This window comes from Mytilus trossulus, chromosome 12 (assembly GCF_036588685.1).
Source record: "Mytilus trossulus isolate FHL-02 chromosome 12, PNRI_Mtr1.1.1.hap1, whole genome shotgun sequence".
Classification (NCBI taxonomy): domain Eukaryota; kingdom Metazoa; phylum Mollusca; class Bivalvia; order Mytilida; family Mytilidae; genus Mytilus; species Mytilus trossulus.
The window spans coordinates 25,492,878-25,505,266 of record NC_086384.1 but is presented as its reverse complement, the minus strand read 5'-3'; the positions used below and the strand labels follow the sequence as shown (position 1 = coordinate 25,505,266).

Here is a 12,389-nt window from a genome sequence, read left to right as displayed (position 1 = left end):
AAATCAATATTTTTTGCCTTAAACTAAAATTAGAAATTAGACATAAATCTGAAAATAACAGGATTTTTAAGTCAAAAACAACAAAGGGAAAGGTTTACATTTCAAATTCTACTGTTTTTTCACATAAAAATCATACGGACTTGGTTTTAAAAGTCTTTGAATTTGATGTAACCGTTGTTGTTGATAGGGTGGACATGTTTGGAAATAGGGTCAAAATCGCACATTTCGCTTCAATTTGAGGGGAAAACGAGCCTGAGATATATACACAAACGTTAGAAACTACTACATTGTACATGTATGTTATTATGACCAATAAACTCTCGCTAGAATGTCAGTATCCGCCAAACAAAAGATTCATCAGTGACTCTCGAATAAAAAAAAGTTTAAAGGTCTTCAGAGAAGATCAAAACCTTGAACTTCCATTGCTTCTTGTAAAAACTCAATTAAGGTTAATTTCATTTTCCACCACTTGAAAGATACCGCTGCTTGAGGACTATACTGACTACTGATAAGTGTGTGTCTCAGTAACTTGTTTACATGTAGCACCGAATCATTGTTTCTGTACCATTTTTGAACTAGTCATTTGATGGCTTATGTTACATCTTAAAGAATGATCTTAAATATTTCTGACTTTGTACGGTTTCAAAGGAGTTAAAGCTCAATAAAATCGGTATCTTCCTTAAGTAGTATACATTTTTATGTAGTTGCCTAAAACTAAAGAATACAGAAATTAAGAACTTACAGTTACCTCATTTCATTTATTATCGTTAAATCGTGGTGTGCAGTTTTATTCGTTCATACATCCGGAGCTCCTTGTCCGCGGTTCCAATTCGCTTCCTCGGGGTTGATAGGCTGATTTAAGTGTAGGTGAACTAATAAGAACACTGGACCAATATGTTTAACACCGCTTCATTATGTATGTGCCTGTCCAAATCCAAGAGCTTGTAGTTCAGTGGTTGTCGTTTGTTTCTGTGTTACATTTATGTCTTTCGTTCATGATATTGTAGATAAAGTAGGCCGTTAATTTTTCTCGTTTTAATTGTTTTACACTAGTCATTTTGGAACATTTTATAGCTGACTATGTGGTATGGCCTTTGCTCGTTGTTGATGGCCGTTCGGTGGGGTGGCCTATAGTTGTAAATTTCTGTGTCATTTGGTCTGTTGTTGAGAGGTGTCATACCAATCATACCACATCTTCTTTTTTTATATAAACTAACCCTTTTCCAAAACCTTATGTTACCCTAACATTGGCACTAACCCTAAATCCTAACCAGTATCTAAAACAAGACCTAATAAAAATAACCCTAAACAAACCGTAACCCTTAATTGTTATTTGGATGGAGAGTTGTCTCATCGGCATTCATACCACATCTTCCTATATCTTAGTATCCCTAAAGTAAATTTAAATGAATGCTAGATTGTGGCAAGTAAGGAACGCTAATTAACAAATGATTTGTAATACGATAACTGACTTTAATACATTGTCTGTTTGATACTTGACTTGATGCAGTTATGAAATTTATTGGTTAAGGAAATATTACACAGTTTACGTCAAAGTTAATCCGCGAAAGAGTAATTCACTTAGCTTGTGATCAGTCAATAAAATCTGTTCATTTGATAATTACACAGCTGTGGATATCTGGCCAACCAAGAACATATATATAAGAAAAGTAACATTTTCAACGATTGAGGTAAAACAATTATCATTTATAGTTTATTTATTTTCAAATTTGTTTTTATACTTATTTATTATTTCGAAATCTTAGTTCTACGCTATTTTGTTTTACTACTATCTGTTACATTTTTTATTCGGAAATAGACATACAAAAATATGTCACAAAACGTGAATTACCTCAATCAATCCAACGCAAAAACAAACCAACGGTCTGCATATTTATAATAAAACAATAAAAGACAAACAAATATGACAGACAGGAACCAACGATAACCACTCCATAGCAAGCTACTGACTTGGTACCGGCAAATTAAATGTTAATTTTTTTGTAAGCACTAAACTACTGGTGTTGCAGCAAAAAATAGTAACAAAGTGAACAAGGTGTTGGAGACAGCTTGCCTTAATTAATTGGCGCGAAAACAAAAACACTTAGTTTGAAAATGTCGTTTGCTCAAAATCTCCCTTTTTCATTTCTGAGGGATTATAAAAGTTGATCATGAAATTTCCCTTTTTGAAGGTTTCAGAGGTTTAAAATTATGTAAAGGTATCAATTAGTACAAATCCAACGGATTTAGTTGAAAGACGTCACAAACAATCTGACCGTTGGTTCTCCAGTTTGAATAGTTTTATAATTGTCTTTTTTGGGGCCCTATGTAGCTACTGTTCGGTTAGAGCCAAAGCTCCGTGTTTACCTATACTGGTTTTCTTATACAAATTGTGACTTCGATGTAGAGTTGTCTCATTGGCACTCATTCCACATCTTTTTATATCTTTGAGAAATAAATGAATTTAATTGTGCAATGCTAAATTCGTAGTTCATGTACATGGAATTGACCGCCCTTTTACCTTATTGAAAAGTATCCACGTAGTCCAGCTTAGATAATCTGTAAGCTGAAGTCACATAATAAATCGCCTTAACACATTTTGTATTATCATTTTATATCATACCATATCACATGTCTTACAGATCAAGTATAACCAGTTTTATTTGCTAATTGAAAATTAAGCGGAATAAAATAATTTAAGACAGCAGAGAAGATAATTCTGTTTAATTGGTTATTACTAACCGGCTTAAATAAAAGAGTGAGCTATTATTATTGTAAATGTATAATGTCTCTAGTCTGGTCAAAGGGTCAAAGTGTCCTACTTAATTAAACGGTAAATTGTTGAAATTAGATAAAATTGAGAATGGAAATGGGGAATGTGTCAAAGAGACAACAACCCGACCAAATAAAAAAAACAACAACAGCAGAAGGTCACCAACAGGTCTTCAATGTAGCGAGAAATTCCCGCACCCGGAGGCGTCCTTCAGCTGGCCCCTAAACAAATATATACTAGTTCAGTGATAATGAACGCCATACTAATTTCCAAATTGTACACAAGAAACTAAAATTAAAATAATACAAGACTAACAAAGGCCAGAGGCTCCTGACTTGGGACAGGCGCAAAAATGCGGCGGGGTTAAACATGTTTGTGAGATCTCAACCCTCCCCCTATACCTCTAACCAATGTAGAAAAGTAAAAGCATAACAATACGCACATTAAAATTCAGTTCAACAGAAGTCCGAGTCTGATGTCAGAAGATGTAACCAAAGAAAATAAACAAAATGACAATAATACATAAATAACAACAGACTACTAGCAGTTAACTTACATGCCAGCTCCAGACTTCAATTAAACTGACTGAAAGATTATGATTTCATCATATGAACATCAGGCACAATCCTTCCCGTTAGGGGTTTAGTATCATACCATCATAACATATATGAGAAGAACATAACCCGTGTCATGCCAACAACTGTTTTTAGAATAAATGTGTTTAGTTCCGACGCAAAGACCTTATCAGTGACTCAATATTAACGCCAAAATATGCAATCTTTAATGACTTGACAACAGTATCGTAATTATATCCCTTCTTAATAAGTCTATTCAAAGGTTTTGTAAGTTTCTGAGATGAATACTGACACCTTTGTGCTTTATAAAGAATATTTCCATAAAAAAATGGATGTGAAATACCTGAACGTATAAAAAGTCTGCATGTTGAGCTATATTTACGAATGATGTCTTTATACCGATGATAAAATTTAGTAAATGTTTTGACTAGTTTGTGATATCGAAAACCCTGGTGTAATAATTTTTCAGTAATACATAAATTTCTCTCGTTAAAATCTAAAACATTGTTACATACACGAGCGAATCGTACAAGTTGAGATATATAGACACCGTAAGATGGTGACAAGGGAACGTCACCATCTAAAAACGGATAATTAACGATAGGAAATGAAAAATCATCCCATTTATCATAAATTTTAGTATTCAGCTTTCCGTTAGTGATATAGATATCAAGATCGCGGAAAGGGCAGTGGTCATTATTAGTATTAGCTTTATTTAAAGTAAGTTCAGCAGGATAAATTTCATTAATATACATACTGAAGTCGTCATTATTGAGAGCCAAAATATCATCCAAATATCTAAAAGTATTATTAAATTTGTTTATCAGATGTTGTTTTGATGGGTCTTTGCTTATTTTTGTCATAAATTGTAACTCATAACAATACAAAAAGAGGTCCGCAATAAGTGGTGCACAGTTAGTCCCCATTGGAATTCCGATAATCTGACGATATACGGAATCCCCAAAGCGAACAAAAATGTTATCTAGTAAAAATTCAAGGGCATATATAGTATCAAAGCATGTCCAATTAACATAGTTTTTTTGTTTATTGCTACTAAAAAATGACCTAAAAGAGTTTGAACATATATATTCACATTCTGATTTTTTGAATGCCCATTTAATTAGATGTGTGAATTTTTTCTTAATGAGAATGTGAGGCAATGTGGTATACAGGGTAGAAAAATCAAAACTTTGAACAGATTCAAAATCACCAATTGAGAATGTGAGGCAATGTGGTATACAGGGTAGAAAAATCAAAACTTTGAACAGATTCAAAATCACCAATATAAGCATGCAATTTATCAAGTACTTCCAACGAGTTCTTGACACTCCAAAAGTAATTTATTCCACTATTTTCGAAGGCCTTATTTGAACAATTTATTATAAGGTTTTTAATTGTACCAAGTGTGCTGGTAAGAAGAATAGACAATTTAGTAGTTGAACAATGGCTTGAAGACGAAATAAATCTATATTTGTAAGGGGTTTTGTGTAGCTTCGGAAGCCAATACATAGTTGGGACTTTCATTGTATTTGGCTCTGCTTGTAAAGCGGTGGCTAAAAGTTTATGTTTGTTACAGATTTCGTTTCTGAAAATGGAGTCAGTTGGAATGTTGGTGAATTGGTGATTTCCTTTTTCAGAACCTCAATGTAAAATTTACGTCAAACAATAATAATATTATTAGCAGCTTTATCGGCCGGGACAAAAACAAATTCCTTGGCTAGTTCTTTTAGTTTATGTTTGATACGAGAAATAGGTTTATTGTGGTTATTGTTAATAGTAAAATGTTCTTTAAAATGTTGAATACGTATATCAACTATCTTCATTACTGAATTAAAAAAAGAGTCCAAAGATTTTTTGTCAGCTTTTTCCCGTTTTATCCATTTCATACAGTTAGTATGGAGTGAGTCGTGGATGATATTACGATACTCATTCCAATTAATAATTAACGGGGGACGATATTTAGGTCTTTTACTGAGGAATGATTTCAACTCTCGGTCCTGAACGATGTTAAGATCTCCTGTTATAACATGGGAAATGGGTCCATAATTATATTCGGAATTACTGCAATTACATGAAGTAGGTGTATTTTCACTGATATTAACATCTTTACACAATTGACTATAATTAAACACAAATTTCCGGGTAGATTTCTTGTGAATATAACAAATAAGAGGTAGCTCAGTATTGTCAAAATATCCAGGAATTTGTTCTTTAACAGAATGGTCGTTAAATATACCGGCAATATTTACAAAATCAAAGCCTTTATTGACATACTTAATTTTAATAAAATGTTTTTTATTATCTTCAGGGCGATCAATTTTGGGAAATAATTTAGAATAACAATATGCAATAATTATTTGAATAATTTCATACTTAGGACTGCTATATGAAATTGTGTTGCAATCCTCCAAAATTTTATTTAACTTATTAACCGGTAACGAACAGAGTTTTGTTAACAGATAATGTCTGCCGTTGTTTTTTGAAATAGGAATTAGGTCCGAAATATTGGTATGATTGGCCCGACATTTTCTTTGATTGCGATTTGTTCTACGACCGTGAGAACGGTTTTTACGAACAGTTTTAGAAACTATATCCAAAATGTTAACTGAATTGGTTCTAGATATATTACCAATTCCCATGATATTATCATTTAGACAGAGAGGGTAAACTGTCTGTAATTTTTTAATCCAATTTAATTCAATTATTTTCCGTGATCGTACAAACTTCGAATGCGATTCACCAGGCTGCTTATTTACTACTTCTAAAGGTTGAACTGCATGCTAAATATTTAAAAGGATTGTTGTGCTTCTTAAGGTGTTGGTAAATGATACTTTTGAATTTATTTGGTCTTTTAAAACGATACAGATGTTCTTGAGTGCGTTTAGATAAATATCGTCCAGTTTCTCCTACGTACTGAATACCACATCCCGGTTTGTTTCATGTGAGTAAATAAATAATACTGTTTGTTTTTCAAGTTATATCAGTTTCAAAATTTAAAGAAAATGTGCGACCATTAAACGTGGACCTTACCGTATTGTTGGTGGAAAGACGGGGACATGTAAGTCATTTTTTGGCATGACACTTATCGATAGAAGGGTAACCACGATTTTTATTGTTAAAAATGTTAGCGATGGTAGTATTTTTAGATAACCGATTTTGGAGATTGAGACGTGTAGATACCCTTTGAACAAGTTTAGATTTTAGTATTTTTCCATTTCTAAGCTTCATGTTTTGATAGTGAATTACATAATAAAGGAGCAAAGATTGGCGTCCAGAATATGAACCAGCATACAACAATTTAAGTTATGTAAAATTGATAAATGTTTGTTCGGCTGAAAATGTCAAACGCTATCAGTATAAATTACCCGAAAAAGACAGTGTTTATCAGGGTAGGACTGATGGCTGACTAAATTGTAGAATGGGGCTGAATATTGAAATACTACTTTTTGATAAATATTTCTAAAGTAATGAACTAGAGCAGTTCTCGCTCGGACACACACTCCATAATCTAGTATATTATAAGAGCATAAACCTGAAGCACTTGGAGGCACTCTACTGCCTCCACACGGCACTAAAGACAAACTCTGTAAAAAATAAAATTGAGAATGGAAATGGGGAATGTGTCAAAGAGACAACAACCCGACCAAATAAAAAAAAATAATAACAACAGCAGAAGGTCACCAACAGGTCTTCAATGTAGCGAAAAATTCCCGCACCCGAATTAATTCTCTTTGATAGGTTGGCTTCTCAAAATTGTGTTATTGGTAACCGCATTGTTTTTGTGCGTCCCACCTATCAGCATAATATTTTTGGTCTGTGCGTCCGTTCGTCCGTCTGGTACTTTCCGATAAAATCCAATTAACTGAATACTTTGTTCATAATTATGTTCCATAAGATATTATGATCTTTTAAATGTTAATGCCGAATTACATTTTGACCCAAACTGAACGATAGTGTGAGTGGGACATCCGTGTACTATGGACACATTCTTGTTTTCTTTTCTTTTTTTATTTAATATATGAACTATAACGTTAACTGCTTTGTTTTTATTTGTTGTTTATTGATACTTTATTTTTATCTCTTTTCTGGAGGAGGATTTTGTGCTTATATGTGTTTGTTATGGGGGAAACTTGTCCAATGATTCGAATTTATTCAAATCGTCCTGTATGTGCGCTTCTTGTGCGATTTCGTGTCCTTAATTATTGCCTTCTTTGGCGACTTTAATAAGGGGAGAAGTTGATGTCGAGATTGAAAATAAACAAAGGTGTTAGATAAAATAAAAATATTCTGGCGGTCCAATCTTGTTAAAGTTTTTGCAAATCATATACAATTGGTTAGTCCATTCTTCAGATAGCGTTAGTTTTATCGATTTTTAAAAGGAATAATACAAATCTTTCAAAAGGTAACATTTCGCGGCTAGAAAAACTGTTAAAGAGGCTTTCTAAAATCTCATAAGAAACAAGGTTTTGTTTCGATTACCGCCGGGCGAGAAACTGTTAATATATTATGTTCAACTAGATAACACTAGAACACACCCGTGATATCGCGGGTCCGTGACTGAATTAAAGTATATAACTATGCGTATGCCTTATTTTAGTATTGGTATTGTCATCTGATAAAGTCATGCCGATTATCAGATGCAGTTTTCTCTGCTTTCAAAATCTTTCTGTTTGAACCCGTCGACCTGGAACCTATCAATTATTAGTAATATTAATAATTTGGAAAACAAAAGGGCCTTGAATGGAGTATTTTTTACTCAACAGTATACAGCAAAATTCTAAATACACCGTTTGGTGGTGCGCGTGTCAGATGCGGAACGTGATGACGGCTGACAAATTGGACCTCGTTATTTTAGTATCATAGATAAATATGGCTTAAATTACCCACGTGATTTCGAGACGAAATCGTTCAAACTTTGTAAACTTGAAGATAATATATTTTCCTTCAATAATATTATTTATCAATGATGTCATTATTTGTCATAATAATTTTTCCCTGAAATACTGAAAAAGCTCATTCCAGTAGAATCGATCATTCTTGATAAAGAACGGACTCAACAATCTTTTAAGAACTTGCTATGTGATGAATATTGTAATGAAGTTTCCCCTTGAGTGATTTTATATTTTCATTTAGAAGAATTTTCCCAATAAAAGTGACAATTTCAATAAAATTGGCGATGAAAATGAAGTGACATTTGTACATGATAATTGGAAAGAGTTGAACATTGAAGAGTTTTCTAAACTAAATGAATATTTCATTAGAAAATTGTAGAATTAGTAAGTAACCTCAATTTTGCAAGTAAATTATTTTGATTGTAGAATAAGTTGTTTTCGTTATTTCCAAGACATGGCACCATTAAATGTGGGAAGAGCATGTACATTTAGAAATAAGTCAAGAAAAAGTCACTTATGATAATGGATGTGAAATATAAAAAGGAAGTAAAACTACTAAAATGGCAAATACAATTCATAGTATAAAAAAGAAGACGTGGTATAATTGCAAATGAGACAACTATCCACAAGATACCAAATGACACAGACTTAACGACTATAGGTCACCATACGGCATTCAACAATGAGCAAAGCCCATACCGCTTAGTCATTCATAAGTTTGATATAAAAAAAAGAAGAAGAAAACGACAACAGTGAACACTGTATTCAGGGGGCATAGAAGACATACTTCCCATTTGACTGAAAATTCTTTTTTTACATTATTTTGTCCGGTAAATAAATATTAGTTATACATATAAATGTAGTATATGTTCACTTTTGTGGAGTAGCGTCCCTTTTCAAAAGACTCTGAACAACACCACACCATGACTGTGCAACAGGAAAAACCTTTAAAATGACAAGCAACAAAACACTAATGAACCCGTAAAGAATGGGATGAAGTCAGGAGATCCGGAATGGTATTCAGGTTTAGTTCCTCTTGTTTATTTATAAAATAAAAGAAAGTAGTAAAATTTGCTTTTGGTTGTATATTCCGTTATAGTTTTAATGACAATGTACTCAATAGACTCAATGCTATATCACTGAGAAACTATTGCTGTTTGTTGAATGTTCAGGGTCATATGTTCCATGCATATTCAAGAAAAGGACGATCTAATATCAATCCATTCGTAGGTTCTGACACATTTATAACATATTCACACCTTCAGGTGACATTATCATTTCACCGTTCCCCGTCGTTTTTAATCAAACACAAACATGAGTATACTTGAAAGTGTTAATATAAAAGAAGATGTAAATCATCTGTGATGGTCATTTTATCAGATGGAATGAAATAGCACTGACACATAATTTGTGAGGACAATTTCAAAATTGATTTGTTGGTGTCTTCTCCAGGTAAGACTGACTTCTTTTATTTCTAAAATTCATCAATAAATTAAAAAAAAATGATCGTGAATGAGAAAAAGATGTAACTATGATTATGCCAGAATGAAAATAAAATTAATTCTTCTTTTGAGGGATTTTTTTAATGTGTGATATTTAGATTATAACATGATTTTCCATATTGGCCCTGGTATCATCCCTCGACCTATATAAGCCTTTGGTTTGCTTCTTTGGACTGATATGGGAGTCTCGGGATGATATCAAGGACAATATGGAAATGGACACCTCACAATAATCTGTCTAATATATATATATAAATGATCTATATTTATTTTTCAGTGAGAAGTTTAAAAGACATTCAGACCGGATTGAAGTTATATGTCTAGTAATATCTCGATATTCACAACAAGTTTTATGGTAGCTGCATGTTACAGTCTTTGAGAATAAATTCAAGCAGAAGGTGATCCATCTCTTTTGTTTAACAGAGATACAAATCAAGTGGAGAAATGAACTTTTTACTAACGTATAACAGCACTCTGATAATGGAATTAACAACTAGTATTTTCAACACATCGCATTTCAAGCATTTATACTTTCAACACAACGAAGAACCCTTTTGGAACCCCGCTCTCCAATCGATAAGTCTAAAATACATGGGTGTTCATGGTTATCTTAGTCTATTCGTTTGCTTCTTCGGGATTCCAACCAATGTCATAAACATAACTGTGCTGACCCGGAAGCACATGCAAACACCGATCAACTTCATTCTAACGTCAATGGCCGTGTTTGACATTCTGACAATGTGTTCGTATGTCCCTTTCGCGCTTCATTTCTATTGTCAGTATCCGTCTGGGTATATATCAGAAGAGAAAAACTCGTATGGATGGATGATGTTTTTGATCTTTCATGTCAATTTCTCGGCAACTGCTCATACTATATCGATATGGCTAGGAGTATCAATGGCTATATTTCGATACCGCCATATTCATTCGCCCGCAAAAGGGTCGTTAACACGCATGCGCCGTCTCATCAGAGCAAGGTTAGTTGTGTTTGTGATAATTATTGCATCTGTGATACTGATGATTCCGAATTACATGTCAAATAAATTGGTTAGATATCAAAACACGACCATGTTTATTTTACGCGATCTCGAATTAGGGACACCTCATGTCCGTGCGGTGGTTATGATGAATCTCATGTTGTATAGTTCACTCGCAAAAATATTCCCTTGTATTTTAATGATTATATATGGATCAATGTTGCTAAAAACAGTAAATCGACGATTGCTTGCAGTTTCCCGCAAAGTCAAACGTGGGGTGTTTTCCAACAAACCAAGAGACACATCGAAAACAACAACAATGTTGTTGACAGTCATTGTACTATTTCTACTGACAGAGTTTCCTCAAGGAATATTGATTATACTCAGTGTAGTTTTAAAGGGATTTTTCGACAACGTGTACATCCCTCTTGGAGATGCGATGGATATTTTAGCTCTTATCAACAATGCTATTAATTTTATTCTTTATTGTTCAATGAGTGGAGAATTTAGGCGGACACTTAAGAAATTATTTTGCACTTTTAAAAGAAGGAAGTCTAAAAATGTTATTATTGATTTTCAAAGAGAGCGCACTCAGTCTACTTGGCTCAGTTTAAAATAACAATTAGTTATCTTGACATGTTACAGTGACTTAATAAATAAATCAAATTAAGCATTAAAATTGGAAATTTGATAATTATTACAAAATTGAGTAATGATCTCGAAAATACTTTTTATTGGAGGAGTGTTTAATGAATCTTCTGCACGGTTAAAGTGCAACAGAGAGTTTATTAAATTTATTGTGACTTGTGTCCTTGTTTTTGTTTTTGTTTTTGTTTTTTTATAATTTATTATTTCCATAATGAATTGTACAGACAGTATGAAAACACCACTGGCATTTAATTATCTCAATAGACTAGACGCAGAATATTCCAATCAGATATTCAAACTCAATAAATTGATAATACCCTGATAATGTTACAAAACAACGACAAATCACAAAACATAAACAGCTGTTTACCAAATGCAACATGGAAAAACAAAGAATGCGCAACTCTAATCCCTACCAAAATACCTGAGTGATCTCAGATATTTCGGATGGGTTACTAGATATGCTCCACATGTTACACAAGCATTAAAACTGACAATTGCGGATATAGTTTCCGACATCAGACCAACTTTTAAGTCACACCCAAGACTTCCGATTTTAAACTTTAAGAGAGGGAGTAAAGGATTATTTTCGTGCAACGTGTTTTGCACTTTTTTATTTCACGTGCAGCCGTGATAAAGGTTCGTTATTCATATTACTTCTACAGAAAAACAAAAATCATGGAATTGAACAGAAAGCATAATAAATAACGCACTTTGGAAAAAAAAGGAATTGAAATAATTGTCCTGTCTATAAGTGACTATGACTCAGTTTGATACCTTTTCTGAAATACTCCATTCATAAAATCGTTTACAAAATTTTATCCTACAACAGTTTACATACTTTCAATCAAGCTCTTAGACTAAATACCCGATTTCGCGGGTGAGCTCTAGTGATTATTGATTATACAAGACTAGCATTTTAGCAGAGAAATTATGTTTTGAAAAAGACAGGTTATGATGATCCATGTTTTTTTGCTCTGGTTACAATTGCATTTAAATTTGGCTTTTGGCAAGATAATTCT

General features: G+C 33.1%; 1 protein-coding gene across 2 annotated transcripts; it reads left to right on the top strand.

The window, feature by feature from the left end:
• The first annotated feature begins 1,593 nt into the window (after window positions 1-1,593).
• Window positions 1,594-11,453, top strand: LOC134693191 (G-protein coupled receptor dmsr-1-like). 2 transcript variants are annotated; one of them, XM_063553907.1, is made up of 2 exons: window positions 1,594-1,691; window positions 10,020-11,453. In XM_063553907.1, the coding sequence occupies exon 2, from the start codon at window positions 10,187-10,189 to the stop codon at window positions 11,336-11,338; it is 1,152 nt and encodes a 383-aa protein (XP_063409977.1). In that variant the 5' UTR covers window positions 1,594-1,691; window positions 10,020-10,186; the 3' UTR covers window positions 11,339-11,453. The 2 variants fall into 2 exon arrangements, with proteins under 2 accessions (XP_063409977.1, XP_063409978.1); XM_063553908.1 differs by lacking the exon at window positions 1,594-1,691 and adding an exon at window positions 9,625-9,692.
• The last annotated feature ends 936 nt before the right edge of the window (window positions 11,454-12,389 follow it).

Bases quoted from the DNA above. Each gene is read 5' to 3' on its own strand.
- LOC134693191 (XM_063553907.1), top strand. From the start codon at position 10,187: ATGAACTTTTTACTAACGTATAACAGCACTCTGATAATGGAATTAACA.